This window comes from Copadichromis virginalis, linkage group LG15 (genome assembly GCF_057382275.1).
Source record: "Copadichromis virginalis isolate Kocher_CV1m ecotype Utaka linkage group LG15, C_Virginalis_male_GT1.1, whole genome shotgun sequence".
NCBI lineage: Eukaryota > Metazoa > Chordata > Actinopteri > Cichliformes > Cichlidae > Copadichromis > Copadichromis virginalis.
Window position 1 is genome coordinate 40,726,598 of NC_140632.1, and position 21,285 is coordinate 40,747,882.

The 21,285-nt window shown below is 40.6% G+C and overlaps 1 protein-coding gene across 3 annotated transcripts in view; it reads right to left on the reverse strand.

Moving 5' to 3' along the window:
* ptprfa (protein tyrosine phosphatase receptor type Fa) overlaps positions 1 to 21,285 on the reverse strand; it is a 385,056-nt gene that overhangs the window by 68,371 nt on the left and 295,400 nt on the right. For all 3 annotated transcript variants that reach the window (XM_085433425.1, XM_085433427.1, XM_085433426.1), the window contains 3 exons: positions 8,890 to 9,053; positions 5,604 to 5,615; positions 3,527 to 3,636 (listed from right to left, as the gene is read on the reverse strand). In XM_085433425.1, coding sequence (XP_085289551.1) covers positions 3,527 to 3,636; positions 5,604 to 5,615; positions 8,890 to 9,053 — 286 coding nt within the window. The remainder of the gene's footprint in view (positions 1 to 3,526; positions 3,637 to 5,603; positions 5,616 to 8,889; positions 9,054 to 21,285) is intronic.

Consider the following 21,285-nt stretch of genomic DNA (forward strand, 5'->3'; position numbering starts at 1 on the left):
CTCCTGCTGCTGCCACCACAGGTAAATGCCACCCATCTCAAGAGAGAAGAACGTGGACAAAAAAACAATGACATACTTTATGCTTAAAACTTCCCACTGAAAGACAGGTGGGAGAAAAGGATAAGAGAAGATGCTGGGAGGCGTAGAACAGATGAAAAACAAAGCTAGAAATCAGTTAAACAGTCAGATGGGAGAATGAATGAGGACACAAAGAGACGATAAAACAGAAAAACAGCTACAGTATGCATGCAGACTAAAAATATAAAAACTAATTGTTTATAAGTAATTCTTATGGGAATAAAGGGTTACTAAGTTACTGGGACAAAGTCCTCGCTAGGAGGTCAGGGTGAATGGACAGCTCAACGATCACTGGATGTGAAGACATTCGATTTCCCTTTTGAACATCTGAATAGAAATATCTCACTCTAATTGCTTTCATGGTAAATTTAGTCTTTGATTGCACAATCATACGGAAAGAAAATCTAAGGTTTCATGCATCAGGCCATAACTTACAAATTTAGCATCATTCTTATTCAACAAAAACTAAGCCAAGGCAAAGCTTTCTGAAGATTTTATACTTCATTCAGGTTGAGGTCTGGGCTTTGACATCTTGGTTATTTTCTTTTCTCCTAACAGATTTGCTGGTGCTCTTGTTATTATTCCCTTTCTTCTGTGGGCCATTTTCATCCAAGGCTTCCTGTAGCTGTTGGACAGACGCTCTCAAATTAGATAGAAGAGATCATGTCTGACATAATGACTTCAAGGTGTCCATGTCCCAGCTCATGCTGCCATGTTTAAAGAGAAGAGGTGTAAAAAAGGCCACACTTGTCAGTCAAAGTGATGTTTACTTTCCAAATTAGTAAATCTAAACATATAAATAATTTTTTGTGACATTATGTTCTAAGTTGAAACCATTGTATAAGTTTTGTTGTTCAAATTTAGATGATGAGGAAATGATTAAGATGTAAACCTATAGGGGGTGGGGCTAAATAAGTATATACTTCTGCTTACTCCTTTTCAATCAACTGCGTGGAATAATATTATGAAATGTTGGTGACTGTATATGTTTGAAATAAAAATGAACTGAACTTTAACATTTGACGTGCTTACCGAGTCCTGTAGACCAGAAGATGAAGCATTTGCATTTTTTGCAGATTGCACAGTTTGACCTTGTGGTGAAATTGAGACTTGCACATACTGGGAAGACTGGTGACTATTTTGAATGTTTCTCCATTTGACAATAATCTTTGTAACTGCAGAATGACTTTAAGTCATTTGGAAATGGTTTTATATCCCTTTCCAGATTGATGGGCAACAACAAGATTTCCCTGAAATCACTGCTGATGTCTTTATTCTGTCATCTTTGCATTTTGTGTCAACACACCTGAATGCTCCAGACCAGAAACCTGTCAAAACCTCTGCTTTTATACACTTGCTCATCAAGTGCAGTTAATTAGTAGAACCTGGCTGCCACTTGCACCTCTTTCCATGGACACTGTAAATATGTATTTTATTCATACAGCGCTTCCGCATTTGTCTCTGACGAATTAGTAATGATGTGTTTAAAACATCACATGTTATACACTGCCAGTGAAAAGCTTGAACACCTCCATTTTTCCAGTTTTACTGCAATTCAAGTTGTTCAAGTCCAATGAAACGTTACAAAAGGTAAGAGATGAACCGCCAGAGGTTAAAAGGTTACAGCAAAATGAAAAATAGTGTGTATTTCACAATCATACAAAAAGTCCTTTTTTCAGGGAACACAAAACGGGTGAACACTTTAAAGCTGTTCTGGCTGATCAAGCCTCGAAAGGTGGTGTTACTGATTTCTGCAGGTGTTCTGGATTAAAATAAAAGCAGTGTGCCACACATTTATGGGAACCTCTGCAACAGATATGGGAACAACTTTGATTTCTATTGTAGAAAGAATGACACAAGTGTGTTCAGCTGTTATCAGCCAAAGGAGGCGACTGTGATGAGTCACCACACACACCTGAGTCCCTGTGTTTTAACTCGGCGGGTGTGATTACGGATGCTGAGCAGGTGCGTCCGCCCTCCCTGCACGGCATCGCAGACCACGCCCCACCACAGTCTATAAATTGATTCCAAGATTTCTTGCTTCCAATTGTTTATTTGTACTATACTTTCATTTCAAAGTGCAATGAGACAATAAACGGCATAATTTTCAATAAAAACAGGAAAAAGTGGGGTTTTCTGAAACTTTTGACCAGCAGAGTACTTATCTAATTTTAGAACCTGGTACAGACCAGGTGATTTGGTTTTATTATGTCCCGATGCACACAACCTTAGAGTGTTTACATGCTTTTTCACATGAAAATTATGGATGGAAATCAGACATTTTTCTCAGAAATAAACATCAGACTAAGCCAGCTGAAAACTGTTTAGTTATAGACGGACTTCCTGCCTCCAAAAACATGCATTAGGAGACACGGCTGCCCCAGAAACAATATGCCACCCAGGCTTTAACAGCACGATAATGAAGTTAACAAAATGCAGAAGTATGATGTCTCACACACACTTTGTTTTAACGCCACGTTTTCAAAGTAACGGAGTAAGGGAATAGGAGGCAGTGAATGAAATCACTGTGACAAACATGAGTGGGAGTCAGTTTTTCAGTTTTGCATCAATAATTAGCACTAGATGTTTAAATTCATGCTAATATATGGCCCTCCTGACAGTGTGTGTGGTGATGGCACATTTTTAATTAAAGTATGTGATAAACAAAATGGTTAGATTAACTGACTGTCCAAGAAATGTGATTTATTTGTTACGTTGCATTCATTACTGGAATGAATGCAAAGTCAGTCAGTCTGTGTCTGAGCAAGGCATTCTTAAAATTTCACCCCCAACCAGCCTGAGCCTGGTTCTGCCCGAGGTTTCTTCCTGTTAAAAGAGACTTTTCCCTCCCACAGTCGCTAAGGGCTTGTTCATAGGGGGTCGTCTGATTGTTGGGATTGTGTCTTTACCTAAAATATGAAGCGCCTTAAGACAACTGTTGTTGTGATTTGGCTCTATGTAAGTAAAACTTAACTGATGAAATTAAACTGAACTAAAAAAAAAAATCTCTAAAATCACGTTGCTAAACTTGCTAACTTAGGACTCCACCCTCTCATGAAAATATCACTTCTGACGTGAAAAGAACAACAACATGGAGACAAAGTGCCAAATATGAATGAAGATATTTTCTAAAGCAGTTGTTTCATGTTCTTGCACAGACACTAAAACACAAGTTTTAAAACCGTGTAAGTCTCATCCAAAAATGACTGAGGTGACACTGATACTTGAGAAACTGAATCTGACAGTTAGTTGTCACCTGTCACCTCAAAAACAGGATCCTTCATTATATTTCTGGGTGTCAATGGATTCAGTAACACAATCCTTCAGTGATAATTTCTCAGCACCTTTAGAAACAGAAACTGGATGCAACTGGTAAAAATTTAGACCTCAGTAAAAGTCTGTTTATGGGGCTGAATGTTTGCATGTGCATGTGTTTGTGTGTCCATGCCTTGTGTCTGATAGTTGAGTCTCCTCATCTCCACAGGATCTGACGAGTGGGCCAGCAGCGAGTCCTTCACTCCTGCCATGTGCTCATCCTTGGCTGGAGACGTTCGTTTCCTGGAGAAAAAGCAAAACCAATTTAACGTTACATAATGTACCAACAGGCCAAATGGGTATTAATGACTCCGAATGAGCAAATTTCTAAACTTTATTTTCTGGAAAATACTGGGAAAAAAGAATCTGCAACAAGCTACTGTGCAAAAAACAATAAGGATTACACGTAATTTGAGCATACTTTATAGATGATGAAAAGCGTTGTAGAATGTCTGAGGACTAAAACTTTGGCTGCAAGCAGTGTCCTCCTATTTGCAATATTGAGCTGGTTTGCTCTGACTTTTCAATTTTATAGGAATTTTAATGTATTTGTTTTAAATTTTATTTTATGGCCCAAGAAAAGTTTCTACTAAACAATAAACACAGACTTAAAATCAGTAACAATATAATTCCTGAAACAGACCAGCAACCTAAAGTTTACTCAGTCACTTGACCCTGGACTGGATACGTGAATAAAATCTGTCGATGGGTAACAATGTGTCCAGTCTTGGTTCCTGATTCCAGGGTTGCACAGAATTTCAGCTAAAACCCACTGAAAGACGACGCTCAAAGACGACGCTGAAGGCGCCATACCAAGCATCAAAAGAACATTAAGAATTGATTAAAAAGCGAAAGGTGGCGAGCCAGAAAAATACATCCTGTTATAGCTCAATTTGGTTGAAAGGGCATCTTTTATTTCTCAGCACTTCTAAACTCCTTAGACATCCAGATGAGTCACATCCAGACCCTTCTCTGATGACACAGTTTTCCAAACAAAATGAGTGAAATCAGTTCAAATGTTAGTGGCTCATGTTGGTATTTATTTAACAGGGCTTTATCATTAGTGAAGTATCTGTTGTACTTGGGAATATTAAACGTGTAAGTATGACCTAATATTTACAGTATGCTACTGAACTGCACAGTAGAAGCTTTCTCCATTTACTTTTCAAACACTGATTTAAGATCATCAGCTGCCTGTTTCAAAGATTTTCAGACACACCTGATTTGCATAAAGTAGCCTCGACCCAAACTTTATGCAAATAAAGAGTGGGCAACTCAACACCCCCTCTCTGGAAATGTGGTGATACGAGACTGCCTTGCACGGCTGCTACACAGACAATGAGAAATGCAAATGACTCCTTTAAAACAGAAATATGACACTAAAATTCATCTGCTCAGCTCAAACAGCTATAGCCCCTTTAAATGAACCGTTAATTTGCATTCCTTAAATGTAATAACTACATTAGGGTTGAAGTGCAGGCAAACCTGAGTGTTTCACCTTGAAACAGAACGTCCTTATATTTAAAACATCTCTTGATAAACGGATATTATATATATTTTATACATTTTGAATTAGGGACTGTGGAAAGTAAATGGAGCCCATACATCATCAATCAGCCCACGCATACGTGACACATATATTCACAGGTGTGTATTCAGCATGATTTTTGCAGGTAACACAAACAGGAGAGTGAAATGCCATTGTGATGTCAGTTATTGCCTCTTGGTGATATCAGGATTCGATTTTTCCATGTCTACAATTTGTTTTGAAGGCTGCTTCTGCAGGTGTGTGAGGGGCTGAGAGGTGAAGAAAGCATGAAGGGAGAATTATTCTGGAGGGAAAGATCAGCCGGATTTGTGAACTCGACACTCGACACAGAGCTGAAGAGCAGAAAACAGACGCACAAAGAGACAAACATGCTAAAATGTAGTCTCACATGCTGACACTGAAGACACACATGCTTAGAGGGGCTGTCAATTGAAGCCGATATGCCTGAAAACCAAACAAAAAGAAGACAGCTCACAGACACTGACGTGGGGCTGTGATTTGAACGTGTAACAGAAACAAGTATCTGTCACTTCAAATCATCACTGTCAGCAAATGTAGACACGTCTGACCCACAAAGCATGTTTACACAGCATGCACGATGTGCAAGGGCAGGCAGGAGAGGTTGGAGGGTGGGAGGGTGGAAACAGACAGGAGCACTAACCTTTCTTGTTTGCTGCATCCACAGAAAGTAGGCAGACAGTTAGCAAGGAGGAAGAAACAGAGAGGATTCATTTACAAGTCGTCAGAGGACCTGACAGAGTTCATTGCTTCACCTCACAAACTACTCCTTCATCTCATCTTTGACCTGATCTCATTTTCTAATAAAATCTGATGTAGTTCATGAACAAAGAGAGAGTGTTTTTAATATTTCTAATGATCTCCACAGAGCAACCTGGAACAAATTACTGTAACCTGAATGGAAGGCTGGTTTCACAGTCTGTGGAACGTGATGAAGCAGCCGTCTCCTCTAAACATCAACCCACAGTGCTGAAAGGGCCAAAAACCAAAGTTCTTCTAATGGTCATTGGAGACTGGCTCTAAAAGCCAGCCAAGAGTCACAGACTCCCGAGTGAAAGTGTCGAAGCTTACAGCAGAAATAAACATGTTTACAAAAAACTTCCCCTCTTCATAGCAGCCGTGTGGTGGATGAATTTGTGTTTTTTATTTTGTTAAAGCATAAAGTCTACATGAGGGGTTGGCTGCGTTTATTGATAGGTGGAAGGTGACGCAGCAGGGTGTAGCTGCTAGGCTTCGTCTCAGTCCATCTATCTGCAGTATTTGTGCTGCTGGTGAGACAAATCCTGTCTTTTTCTTTTATTTGGAATGAATTAGCCGATGGCTGTGAATTGGACCTGTATAGTTTATGAATGCAGCATGCTAACCTAGCCTCCTGGCTAAGCTAATAACAACACTGCACCTTCTGGTCACTTCTGGGTCATAAACCCATGGCTATCCATTTCTATGGTTGGTATTAATTCCAACTTTTGCATCAGTTTTCCCCTCAAAAAAATTTGTAAGTGAAACTACCAAGCAGCCTCTTTATATTTCAGTTTAGCATGCATGAGTCGATATTGGTATACATAAGCTAACTGTGTTGAAAACTTTTCTTGTGACTAATGACCTAATTCAAGTTTCATGATTTTCAAAATAAATGGAATCATGTGAGGCTTACAGTAAAAACACACCCAACAATCTAAAATACCCCTTAATTAGACGCACTTAAAGTCTTAGTAACTCTAAGATATCTGAATATGTCAATATTAGTTAAAAATGTCACCAAGTCTTCACAATCTCAGGCAATATTTATATTTGTATGTATTTTTTACCTAACTAAAAAAAATTGATCTTGGAAAAACAAAGGATTTTGTTTGACGTTGGACTACAGCAAAAGGAAGAATGAGGAAAAAGACAAAGCAAATTGTGCCTCTGAGCAGCGCAGCAGCCATATAGAGGCCCTCGTCAGCCCAGTCAGTAACTCCAGATGTTTGACCCAAGAACAGGAAGCACGAGCCAACTGTCAGGCTTGAAGAGCAGGGCCGCGAGGTAGCTCGCAGCACCTCCCTCCCATATGCCATGGAGGACCTTTGCCTTCAGGCCGGCTCAAACAAGACAAATGTCTGTCTCTATTCTAGAAAATCTTCCACTCTGACCGTTTCCTGGCACTCGGTTCTAATAAAATCTTCTTGTCATCTGTTGTGCTGAAGAAAATGCTTCAGGTCTCTCTGTGGACTCAGCTCGATGATATGAGGAGGAACACAATGAGCATGTACTGCCTCCAAGGTTTACCAAAAGTGTTGCTTCTCTCACAACAGATGACAAAAAAGGATCATCTGTATCCTGATGCTTCTGTTACTTAGTTTCAGGGAATAAAAGTGTAATTTTTTTTTTTTTTTTTACATCTGATAGTTTGACATGTAAACGTTTTTTTTTTAAATAAAGTTTATAAAAATATATATGAACAAACTGCTCTGCTAACTGAAATGACAAAGCGGTAACTAGAAAAAGTAATTTAGATGTGAGTGTATTCCATTTTTTGTTATTTCACCAAAATGCTGCAGTGAGAGGATTCAGGAAAAACTAGAAAAATGGATCTTTCTAGTTTTTCTCCTCTGCTCACATTCAAAGTCTTGAACTATCAGAGCGCCCAGTGACGTGACACCATGGTCTCACTCTCAAATACCAACTTTAAAGCAGATTACTCACAAGATGGAGAGGAAATGGTGTCTTACTAATTTACTTCATTTACTTTGCTTTTTGACAGAGCTTAAAGCTGGATCGAGTGACCCTGAATTCAGCCTCCACAGGCTTCCCATGATGCACTGAGCGTTTCTCCTTCTCTCACCATTTGTTTATAAACCATTTAATTATGAGTTATTATTAACCTCTGTCTCTCTTCCACAGTGTGTCTTTTGTCCTGTCTCCCTCCCCTCAGCTTCAACCAGCGCAGCAGATGGCCCCGCCCCTCACTGAGCCTGGTCCTATCAGGGGTTTCTTCCTGTTAAAAGGAAGTTTTTCCTTCCCACTGTTCATGGAGGGCCCCTAGCTGCTTACCCTAACCCTAACCAGTCTCTGTATTACTATAGGGTCTTTACGTTGCAATATTAAGCACCTTGAGGTGACTGTTGTTGTGACTTGGTGCTATATAATCTTAAAAACCTCATATTCATATTATCCCAGTGAAGCCCTTCCCTCTCAGCCTGCAGGCTTCTTTGTGGTTCATAGAATCCCTTAAAGTAGGATGGGAGACAGAGCTTCAGATATCCTTCCTGTGGATCCAGTTTGAGTTCAGGAGACAAACACCCTTTTCACTTTTAAGATCATACTTAAAATTTTCCTTTTTGATAATAAAGAAAAATTAGGGCTGAATCAGGTCATCTTGAACAATCTCTTAGATATGTCACTACAGGCTCAGCCCGATGGAGGACTTCCCATCATGTATTGAGTATTAGTTTTCTACTGTATTGCATATCATTACATTTTGTCCTTTGTCTTCCATAGTTTGGGTTCTGTTGCTATCTCTGTGCGCTCGTTTTACCCTGACACGTTCCATAAAGCTGCTGTTTCCTACGCCTGGTTCTGCTGCGATCATTTCCTCTTAAAAAGACATTCTTCCTTCCTACTATTGCAAATTAGGGTATGTACTAAAACTGATTAAAATCATATTCAGTCACTGATAGATCCACTACATTAATTTAATAATTTAGCATTTTAACAAAACAGGAACCTTTGTCTTTACTTGAATATTCACTGAAGTCAAAGCAGTAAAGGCCCTGTGAAGGAAAATGTTAACAGAAATTAAAATGTGCTTGTAAAAAACAGTGTTTTCAGTATTTTTATGAGTCTGATGTGATCAACGATTAATGTTTTCTGCATCTGTTGGAGGCGTCACTCCAAAAATAACCAGTGTGTGTCCTCGCAGTGTCCGCTGTTGCGTGTGTCATACTCACCTTTTGAAGAGTAAAATAGCGATGACTATAATGATAATCAGAATGACTGCCAGCACCGGACCCATCACCCACAGCATCTCTGGGTCTTCTTGTGGTTGTCGAATAACCCCACTGATCTTCACCGTGAAGGGATCAGAGAAAGGGCTGGCTGCAAATGTCCTCTGCTGCAAACGAGAAGGATTCAGTCAGTTCACACACACACTTGTTTTCATATCTCAGTGAGGACATCTCATTGGCATAACGCTTTCCCTAGCTGCTCACCCTAACCATCAAAAACGAGTGAAAAACCTGACCATAACCTAATCCTGACACTAAAACCACATTTTGAGCCTCAAAAATGCCTTCAAACTCATGAGGACGGGGATTTTGAAGCCAGCGGTCCCAACCCCTGGTCCACAGACTGGTACCGGTCCGTGAGTCGTTTGGTACCGGGCTGTGAGAGTTGAGGCTCGGGTGTGAAATTTATGGTTTTCAGGGGTTTTAATCAGTTTTTATCATTAGTTTTATATCGTTTGAATAAATCTTCTTTTTTTTGGTACCGGTACTGGTTTTATTTTGTTGTATTTATCTGCGACACCTTAAAGGCCTGTCTGTGAAAATATTGTCGGACATAAACGGGTCCGTAGCGCCAAAAAGGTTGGGGACCGCTGCAACAAGTGACTGTTGATCCCAATGTTCTGTCCTCACAAAGATGTCTAAACATCATTTTATTTCATGAAATCTTTTTGCTCATTTTAAACATGTTTTGAGAAAAGTTGAGAGACGGGCAACAAAAGGCTGGAAAAGTAAGTGGTACTAAAAAGAAACAGCTGGAGGAATATTTTGTTAACTGGTAAACAGTGAGTAACATGAGTGGGCATGAAAGGAGCATCTTAGAGTTTCGAAGAAGTAAACACGGTGAAAAAATCCCTAAAAAAACAAACACCTAAAACAACAGCATGACTTCATACTAGAGGAGTCCAGTGTTGAACTAGCTTAAGTGCAGTCCAGACCTTTCTGGAGCATCATGGACCGGAGCATCTACAGTCCTATATCAGACAAGAAGGGGACGTCATTCCTCTTCCTGTTTTCTGTGTTTCACCATGAATAAAATCCGGATTTATGAGGTTTGCAAATCATTGCATTTTGTTCTTGTCACACAGCTCGCCAAGTTTTTGGGGATTTCAGGTATTCACACCACAGCGTCCCTTTTCAATGCAACACATCTATCAAACAGTCCCGCTGGTAGTTGTGCGATGTTTTAGGAAGAAAATAAGGGGACAGTAAAAACCATTGAATGGAAATAACTTGTGAATATTCTTAGAGCTAATTACTGGCTCTCAGGGTGGTTTTAAAAAAAGTTCCCTAGAGGTAAAGGTTTCATCTAGTTTTTACGATACAATATCAGGAGACAGTCTGGGTCAACACAAAAACTGTCATGGTCCCCGTGCCTGCCCAGCCGGCCTCACAAGGCTACACTTGTGTTTTTTTTTCTCTTTCTCCCCCTATCTCTCTGCCTGGGCGGAGCTCACAGCTGGCTCCCGCCCTTGGCTCTCACAGCTGTTGGCGATCAGCTGATTATCCGTCTTCTATTTGAGGCTGGGTCACAGATCCTCTCATCGCGGGATGATTGCGCTACTGACGTTAGTCTACCTTTCCAGCTCCCGTGGTCTTACACCTTTATGCCTTCGTGATTTGTGAGTGATATCTCCCTTTCCCTGTTCCAGCTTATCTTCCCGGACCTGTGACCTCCCCGCGGTACGAACGTGTGTGAGGACGTGAGCGAGCGTGAGAGAGAGAGAGCCTTCCCCTAATCCCCTGGAACCCTGAATTTCCCGTCACTGTATATATTATTGCACGGGTGTGTAAATAAATTGTGTTTTGAGACATCAACCTGCTCTGCGCTTGAGTCCCTGCTTTCAGCCCGTGACAAAAACAACTTAGATAAAAATTAATTTTATTCTTAGATGTGAGCGTTTTACTGTTTTCTTATTTGTTGAAATTAAATGGAAAGAAATTCTGGCTAGTTTATGTCTCTGTCTTGTATATTGGCAGTAGGCTGATATAGAGGTTTGTGCTTCATAGCATGAAGGTACCTTTGTTCCCCATGTGTGCAGTGACGTTTATTTCTATTCCAGTTCAGTTTCTATGACTAATATGATTACCCCATCACAACAACAACAACAACAACAACAACAACAATCAATAATTAGAACACAAAGAGGCATTTGTTGTCTCACTGAGGAAAAAAATAACACTATACAAACTGATCTGTTTCCCAGTGTGTGGCAAACATAACAATATGCTAATGGAAACTCAGTTTTGCACTCTTTTGGATAAGTTTTGTTTATTCTTGCTGGTTCTTGTTAAAACTCTAAAATATCTTCGTGGTGCACAGAGTTCCTGAAAAAGCTCCTGAAAAAACCCAAAGAAAATCCTGCATTTATTGCATCCATGTAACCTGCATGAAGCCTTTTTATTGCTTTTGTTGAAGCTTTACAATATTTTGTGGTACAGTCCCCCATCGATCAGAGGAATAATGTGAAACCTGTAACAGGACTATCCATCACATTACCAAAAAACTTCATGTAATTTAAATATTTTAAACTGTGAAAACATTTTGATTCAATTCATCAATTTAAAGATTTTAAGCAATTGTAAAGCAGGATTCCATGTGGGAGTGTAAATGAGGTTTAAACGATAACAGGTCTCTGCAGGTGAAGGCAACTGGTTATCTGTAACAGCTCCTGGAAGGCAGCAGGTGGAGGGGATGGGGTTGGGGACAGAGGAGGACAGACAGTGAGGTGTGAGACAGGCAGAGACAGGCTGCTGTGTTGGATGTGCTTGATGTGGGACCGTACTGCTTGTTGTCATGAAACCCACCCTGAGGCCAGGGGGGCACAAGAAGCTCAGTGCAAGGATACGCATCGGCAACATCCTCTGAGGACACATCCAACAATGCCAACAGCTTCACTACACCTTCAGATGGGGCATGGAGACCTGAGGCCAGCCCTGAGTTCTCCCCTGCCATCACTAAAGGACATGGACCTAGACTCTCACTTTGGCACAATATAAACTCATGTCTCGCTGCTAGGACAGAGTCTGTTCATCTAAAAGATCTGTTTTCGCCACATATTTTTAATGTTTGTAAATGCTGATGGACAGAAAGTCACAGCTCTGCAGTCGCGCATCTTTGGAAAGACCAGCACATATACAAAGAAAAACGAAAAACATATAAATCTGTTGAAGCATACATATTTCTTTATAGCTACATCTAGGGCTTTGATTTGTGTAATGGACTGATGTCGACCATCCGGACTCGCGCTGAACAAAGCATCGATTATGCCATCTGGCCATAGTCTCATATCATTGTCACCTACTTAAAAACAGGCCAGAGTAGGTGCGACGGTCTGCTTCTCTCTCAGACTAATTGCATTTCAATATGCTGAAAGCTTTTAATGGATTTTCGTCTAATGGTGCAAAAAACATGTTGCCTACCTTAGCTTAAAACAAAAAAATACAACAAAAAAGGCTAAAAACTGAAAGTATCCTCACTGTTCAGGCCTATTCTGGCTGAGCACATCAAGCATAATGTGACAAATCCCACTTTATCACTTGTTGAGATTCCAGTGCTCCAAAGCAGCCAGGTTTGAATGGCTTTCACCAATTTATTGAGTTCAAGGACTTTTAACTTCAAAAGATGACAGAGTGTGTGTTCTAATGCTTTCTCAATTTAAGCTATTTGCATCCATAGGAACAGTGTCATTGGCTGCAGTTGTCTTTAAATTTGATTCAGTGGTTTACATAAACAAGCGTCCACCTCGTGGTTGACAAATAAAGCCAATGCAGAAATAACAGCTCCTGTAAAGGCCACTTGAGGCTGACTCCGGTGAGCTGATCCACATAGACTTTAATGTTGAAATGCACAGTCCTACAGTCGAGGTAAACAGTTTTCCAGTCAGGTACAAAAAATTATTGTGGTCTTCACAGTTAATCAAAACCTCCATAATGAATTCTTTTTTATAACTAAGTTGAATCTTCTACATGTTCGTTTGTTTGTGACCCATACAGTATGGATGAAGCTTGGTAACAGCGATCGCAAGTGTTAGCTACTGTATTTTCCGCACTATAAGGCGCACTTAAAAGCCTTTAATTTTCTCAAAAATCGACAGTGCATCTTATGTGTGAATTCTCAAACCAATTTTATGTGGTACATGGCGCTCAAAAATCTGTCAAAAAATGTTTTAGTACAACTTTGCTAAGCTACGAAGCCGCACGGCCTGATGGATTGTCGGAGCATTACGGCTGCCGTAGTGTCGCGGAGTCCTGGGTCCTAAACTCCGTCCGATTCAGGTCCCAAACTCAAACGAACACTGCAGCATCACTGAGAGTTAAAAACTGTCTAAATTCTTTCATCTTTAATAAAATGATCAGCATTGCTGCTTTACCAGGTGTAACTATGAAGTTTAACATCCAGGCATCCATGAAAACAGAACTGATTACATTTAACAGAGTTAGAAGTTAGCAGGAAGTTAGCTCGCTAGCTTCCACCTAAACATGATATAGCATGTTCTGACTGAGGGATTTGTGAATAAATTCAAACGTACAGCTCTGCTATCACTTCCAACATAAATGAAGACAGAAAACTAAACAGCAGTGACGTTTGTAGGGTTACTGAAGTTGGGCTAGCTGCTATATAATGATGTGCTACGTGATCGCTAGCAACACAGCTATGTTAGCATAGCATAAACATAGTGAAGCTGAAGGATGAACGCGAACAGTTTTCCACTCGATAAAAGTTCACGTGAGGGTTCCTGATGGTTAGAGACAAATGCAATCGCATGGCAGGATGCTGTAAACGGACCAAACTTCAGTCAGGAGAACAACTGAGATAATCCATCCACAATACGAGGTTAGTCATTAATATACTGCAACAACATGGGAATAGAGCAGCTGTGAGAGGATTCAACATTAATGAATCAATGGTACAGAAGAGAAGGAAGCAAGAAGAAGAAGCTGAGTAAAGTTTGACTTATCTGACTGTTTTGTTTCACTTAATGCTCCTTATGGTCTGAAAAATATGGTAATCAGAAATACCAGGCAGTGATGTCATGTCAGCTACATCCATCTTTTGTATACAGTTTTTTCAATGGAAATGGGCCATTAGTCTATGGCAGTATGACTCCCATGTTAAACAGCAATGTTTCCCATGATTGCATCAGTATTTTAGAGCCCCCTCTCTGTAAAAGCCCACATCATTAAACCCCCAGACGGCCAGGTTTTCATGCAGTGTTTCTGTAATTACAGTCTCTGTGGAGACCAATCATTTCTCAAGCAATGTCACTCGAGTAAACAAAAACTCCTCCAGAGCCACCAAACACATTAAACAAGTATTTCACCAGCACAGCAGTAGTACTTCTCCAATTGACTTTGACATGTAAAATTAGAGAAATTAATACCAAAAAACACCAAACCAAGAGATGTTTGTCATCCTAATGACCTCTGGAGTAAAGCAGTGCAAAAAAAAAAATCGCTTCATTACAAAATAATCAAATATTGCAGATGAAGCGAAATCAAAGAAAACACTTTTAGGTCTTCTCTAAGCGGCAGAGTTGGAGGCAGTCCGATATTGGCAACAGAATAAACATTAAAAGGGGTTACATGGATCAATTTGCAGGGAGTAATTCTCTTTAAGTAACTGTTCTGCTTGTCACTTTATGTTCTGTGAGACAAGTGTAGTAAGTTGCACTGTGTTGGTGAATGAGACTATAAATATTCCTGTAAGCCTGACGGGCTCTGGCTCAACAAGGCTGCAGCTCCGCTGGGTAAAAGCCGTAAACCCCACTGAAGTGTGCCGCTTGTTAAAAACAAAGCCACCCTCGACCAGCTTTGTTTCCTTAATGATTCATTAATTTCAGCACATTTTTCCACACTCATTTTCACTTTAGCATTCATGGTCGAGGTTGCGGTGTCCAATCTGACAGCTACACATGAATTATACATGATCTTTGTCTATAACAGACTTTTTTTGTATTTGTCCTGCTGCTAAATGCAAAAAAATATAAATCATTTTGACACAGATCGGCCTTGCAAACACATCAAACTCTAAAGTTTATTCTTTGTAGTGTAAACTTTCATTTCAAGGCAAGAAACCTGATTATAATCATTCTTGTTAATCCAAACTTGTATGAATGTAGAAACGCACGGGAATCTGATGGCCTGAAGATCTGAAGTTACACAACAACAAGCTAACCAAAAATAAGTGGCAGTCACATGGAAAGTAGAGATGTTTTTCCTACCCATATTTTCAGCATGCACATGTAATGACTTTCACTCTACAGAAGCGACCATGAACTTGTCTCTCAGTTTTTTAAAACCTCTTTTTTAAGGAGAAAACAAAAGTCTTGACAATCCGATTTCTGTCTTTGTTTTTGGTGAGAACTTCCTGCACGCAGAAAAACTGAATTTAATCCTGTCATAAGTGTTAACATACCTGATTTTTGCTCAGACGTGTTAATAAAGCTCTCTTTGAATTAAAAGGCCTTAAAATATAACCTCTTACTCAGGCCTTCATTTGTCACGGCTGAATTGGCATGACTTTAGTCAAGGTACAAGTTGCTCTGCTTTGCTTTGGATAAGTGCCTTTGTTATTTGCATAATAATAATAATCACACACACACACACACTGTTAGAAAGCTTAGTGAGTGATACTTCTTCTATTTCCTTTTCCCACTGTTTTTCGTAATGACTTCGACTGTGCGTGTGTTGCTGTGTGTGAGTAATTGTCACCCACATTAGAAGCGTGCACCAGTTGGCAGCAGGCGCGCTCCAGGCTTATCCTCCCACAGCCGAACTGTCTCTGCTCCTCGTCTGATGCACCGCTTTCATATCCCTTCTCCAAGAAGCACATGCTGCCAACCAAATGCCTTATTTCCTCAGTGTTTATAGTTTGGTGTTGTTAGTGTCTTTTGGGACAAGTCTACTTTTTGCCGTTTCGTCCATCCCAAACAACTAAAGCACTGTAGCGAAGCAAAAGTAATCTACCAATCAGGTGGGTCTCCGACTGGGATTTAGATTTTTTATTATAACAGTGCAGCTGTCGCTTGTTTAATGAAAGTTTCTCATGCACTGCAAACTTACTGCAAACACTAAGTGTGAATGCTGAATGTGACACGCAGTCATTTATAAAGATGTCTGGTGTTAAGAAGTTTAATTTTCCTTTTTTGGTTTTGCATTGCACCTGATAGTTTCATTTCTCGCTTCCTTTCTTCCAGCTTCTGGTGCAGTGTTGATAGAAATTAAGACTTGGAACAGTTATAAATGGATTAAGTAGTGGAGGGAGTGGAGCTGATTAAATGTTTCTTTAATCTACGAGAGGAGGCTGTTTATCAGTAAGCAAATTTTTAAATGTGGTGCCATGGAGTCGGTTCTGTGAACGTCTCCCTGTTTTTGCATCTAGTACAGGCTGCAAATGTCAGACATTTAGTATGCATATATGCACGCTGGCTGATGTCATGCCCATTTCACACCATTATACTTGACAACTGTGGGTAGGAATATATTTATTTACCCATCAAATACATACGCAAGATGTTTATGTTGGCTGGTCACCTGTTAGTTATTGCATATAGCCTTAATGAAAACTCATACATAATTAATATTTTCTGCCTTGAGGAACAGTTTTTCTGTGCTTCCGTCCCACTGCGATCAAATCTCTTGGCCAAGGCAGCAGCACAAACTCACAGCTTGATTCTCTAAAGCAGAAAAATGTATAAATAATCTTTTTACATGATAAAGGGAGTGTTAATTTTCCAGGTCATAATTCACTTCTGTGTGTATTTTAGGAGGATGGATTTGAAACATAACCTGAGTTATTCTGATGGTTTTCTAGTTCACTTTCTACCTGAGCGATCTTCAAATCGCAGCTTTCACCAAACTTAAACCAACCATTAACAGCTCCTCATGGCTAACAGCACAAGCAGCATAAGCAGATGGCTAAACAGCTTTCATTACATAATGCACATTACAGAAGCTATGTCCTAACTGCTACTATTTATCCTGCATTTAAACACAAGCTGCGTTGCTAATTATAAAAATCTTTAAAAGGATGTTCTGTTAAACTGAAACTGTATATAAAAGATGGACATAGCCACCATAAACATGTTCGTTTTGGACAGCTGTCAGCTAATCCTTGGTTAGCAAGCTGCATTCATAAACAGTACCGCTGCATTGCACAGATACTTATATGAGCTAACTAGTCCTAAATAGCAGACTGGTAAAATAGTCAAATTTAACTCCCAAACACTGAAGCACAACCTTTCGGGCAGGCTGTACTTTGTAGCAGGCCGTAGTCTGTGTTCATTAAAACAGCAGCACAAACACTGTAGAGAGATTTGATTCAGTGACTTTAATTCAAGGCACTTCTGTCATTAACCAGTTCCCAAGCTCCAGTATCCATGTTTATTTTGCCATTTGTTTGCTTGCATTGTACATGTTTATTTCTGGTGTAAAGGTTGATATGGGAGGTAGTCAGTCAAGTGGCCACCAGAGGAACTGCGGCTTTTAGCGCTTCTGCGCTGGTGTCATTTTTCAGAGCTCGCCACCTGGATAAGCTGTTTGTTAGAAATGCTATAACAGACTTTATAGCATTTCTAACAGTATTATTACTGTTTTATTACTTCAATTAACCACAGTGATAAAAGAACGTCTCCTTGCTCTGCCATCGCTGTCACACAATCCTCCCGGTTCATGCGGGTTTATATTAATGCGCTGCAGTGTTGCAGTTTTCAAATGTCTGCGTCTCTGTATCAGGACAGAGCTGTGGCACGAGACTGGGAATCTTTCTATTGCAACTTCAGTCTCAGAAACAAGTCTTAGCAGTTGATATTTTAGCCAAGCAATGACAAAAATGTCACAACAAGTTAACAGGAAATGCCACTTAAAAAGTGTGAGGAGGCAGCGGCTGCAGGTGTGAGTCTTGTCAAAGACTCCCTAATGACCGAGAAGGTTACTAATGTTAGGAGAGTGCACACTGTGGGCTTGTGCTGTGCGGATGGAAACTGTAGTAGCTGCATTTGTTAAAGCTTCACTGTTCATATTTTTGCTCCTGCTCTATGAGAAATAAAGAAATACAGTAAAACAACAAAAGTTCAGTTGTTTTCCCTCTTGTTTCATTGTCACTGTTATTATTGTAGCCTAAAGGGGGGATTATGAAGAGACTGATTTACTCATGAGCTCATCATTGCTTTATGATAATTCTAATGAAGAAGTCTTATTATATTGGTCCCATTCCTGGTTTACACATTTTCATAACTGACGACAAACCTCAGCGTTTCTTTAAAAAGACGGCAGCCACCTTTCCGAGCTCTGCAGCGTATAGAAGAAACCTTGAAGCATTAGCAGCTAAAAGGTGTGGCGCTTGATAACGTGCTCAGCTCATCTGTCTCCTCAGCGCTTTCCGCTCGCTTCTCTCTTTAGTACTTTGTGGCACTTTTAGCAAAGTACTGCTTACAGCTCAGAAAACTTTTTTTCTTTTTGAAAAATGACAGTTTTCACAGCTTTTAGATGCAGCAGAAGCATATTCTGAAGGATATTTAGATAATCTCAGGGGGGAAGTTTTGAAGTGATCAATCTCAGCGGTGGGACCTCGTAGATAGTAATCCTTCAGGGGTGAAAAATATGCTGCTGCTACATCTGCAAACTGGAGCGAGGAGACGCAAAGAAGAGAAGTGTCTATAATAGCAGAGGTGCAGGGGGATGAACATTTTGCTCAACAAAATTGTTTCCACCGTCCGTAATCCTTCCGCAAGAAGTGACTGATTACAAAGTATGAAACAATGTCTGACTGCAATGTATTTTGACAGCTCGGTTATTTTCTGAAACACTGGATATTTCTCCCTCAGCCGGAGTCGTCTCCTCTCGGCTCATCTATGCGTACAAGCTGGAAGATATCCAGTACCTATTCCTCTTTTCCCCTCAAAGTTCAGCAACTCTCCTCCTCCCACATTAGAAACACATCCCGGCATCTGTAAGGCCCTCTCTCCAGTGGCTGCAGCATTTCTTTCCTTTCTTGGTCTTATCCTCCCATTAAGCTCCCTCTAACTCCTCTGCTCACCTCTCTGTCGCTCCCACAGGGCTCTGCATCCACAGGAAGCCGCCGTGCTCTCCTAGCCGACCCACCCTCCACCCACCCTCCACCCCTCCACTCTAAGTGATCACACTGTTTATATGGCCTTTTTCTTTTATCCAATTTCACACGTCCCGGCTTGTTTACCAGCAGTGGGGGCCACAGAAAGCCACAGTGCCCTTTTCCTTCACTCTCCAGCCCCCTCGCCTTTCTTTTCCTTCCCACTCTTCTCTTGTCGCCTCCACCCCTCCAGCAGCTTTGCGGCAGAAATAAAAGCTAAGCTTATGTCCCCTTTTTTTCAATGAATGTGATTAGGTTTCTATTTTTGTACAGGCTGGAATCACATTCAGCAACGTGTCATTTATTGAATCTGGACCCTGCAGCTCTGTTCTCAACACTGTGGAAAAGTATTGTCCAAGACGACGCACTTCCCTCATTACAAAAGCTGTAATGAGCGGAGGCGCAGCAAAGTGGGAGTGATGAGAAATGCTCCATTTAATCATTTATTTAAAATGTCTGAATGGCATCTAAATGTCGGAGGACAATGGCATGTACAGAACAATGAATTGCTAAGTCTCTCTGATAAAGTTCCAGGAACTAAGGGATGACAGGAATAAGATGCCCAATTATGCATACAGAGAGTCCCTGCATGTGTGGCGATTTGCTTAAATATGTATCAACATTTTAGTTTTTATCAAACTATTTCTTTTTATCTCAAAGTTCTGAACATTTTTTAAATCCACACGGATGCTCCTCTTAAAAAACCGCAGTCCTCCGACCTAACGTCTGTTCTCCACCTCTCCACCGAGTGTCAGGATCATACAAACAGCACTAAAAACATCCGCCGAGGCCACCGAAGCTCTGCTGTATTAATTTGCTGTCTTACCCACTTAGATGGAAAGGTCAGCGTTTCATCTTTGTGCCTAAAGGTGGGGAAACTGCAGTTTCAGTCTTTTTCTGCCAGCAGGATCGTACAACAACTACAAAGCTGAATTTTATGTAACTTGAGGCGAGACAGAGATCCCAAACGTGTACACTACAAAAAAGGAAATTGGATGGTTGTTACATTTACAAAAGTCTAACTTGTATTTTGTTTCTGTGGTGAACGTAATTGAATCATGTAGGATCTGTATGAAATTTAACAACTTCATTTGTTCTTGTTGAGATGACCTGATACAATCTAGTAGGAGTGGTTAGTTGCTGGACTCATGAAATTCACAAGACCACACGAGATTTCACACCACAGGAAAATCACTGGAGGCAGACACTACACACCCCGTGCATGCTAGCGCTATTTATTGTGTTTAACCTGTCAAGGACAAAAACGTGCAGAAAAATTCTGCATCAAGCCTTGAAATCGTAGCTTTCCTCCTTTTGTGAAGTCTGTACCGACAGCGTGGTGGTGCAGTGGTTCGCACTGTTACCTCACAGCATGAAGGGCCCAGGTTCAAACCCACAGTCTGGCTAGTTTGCAGTGGGTACTCTGGTTTCCTCCCACAGTTAAAGGTCATTCAGTTATTAGAGTTAGATTACTTTGTGATTCTAAATTACTCATAAGTGTGAGTGCAAAGGATTGTTTGGCTCTGTGAGTTAGCCCTGTGATAGACTGGTGACCTGCCCACGGTGTGCCTCTTACCCAATCACATCTGGGGTAGGGTTGTTGTAAAGGGCATGAAATGTCCCATCACACCTAGAATTTTGTCCATATAAAATGATCCTTTTGTCAATACTGTAAATCAAACATGTTCAAAGAAGACGATTTTCTACAACTGTTGGCCAAATCTGCAGATTGCTACCTGGAAGGTTTTCAGGCCGCTCTTCACTCACTGACTGACTTTGTTTTGCAGTGCAGATAAATCCGACCAATGTGCTGAATTTCCTTCATTGATAACCTGAAACAAGCTTGCTTTCATTTCTCCATCTGCCCCCTTTTTTAATCTCACACTTCTTTCAGCCACTGATATTTGAATGACATTTAAATGCTCAATTCATTTCAGTTTTATTCATAGAGCCCCAAATCATAACATATGTCACATTGAGCACTTTACATAGTGGGGCCAAGACCTTGGATCATTTAAGAAAAAGCCAGTAACTCTCCCTGAGCAGGACCCACAGTGGGCCTGCTGTCTTCACTGGGCGGGGCGAGACAAGAGCTGAGGCAAATATTAACACCGTGTGAAGGATCTGCAGTCTGCTCAGCAGTAGGTGAAAGTGGTTAGTGATGAAAGCCTGACTTGGGTTCACCCATACAAGGAGACTCTGAATGCAGGTTTATCCTGTTAACATCCAGC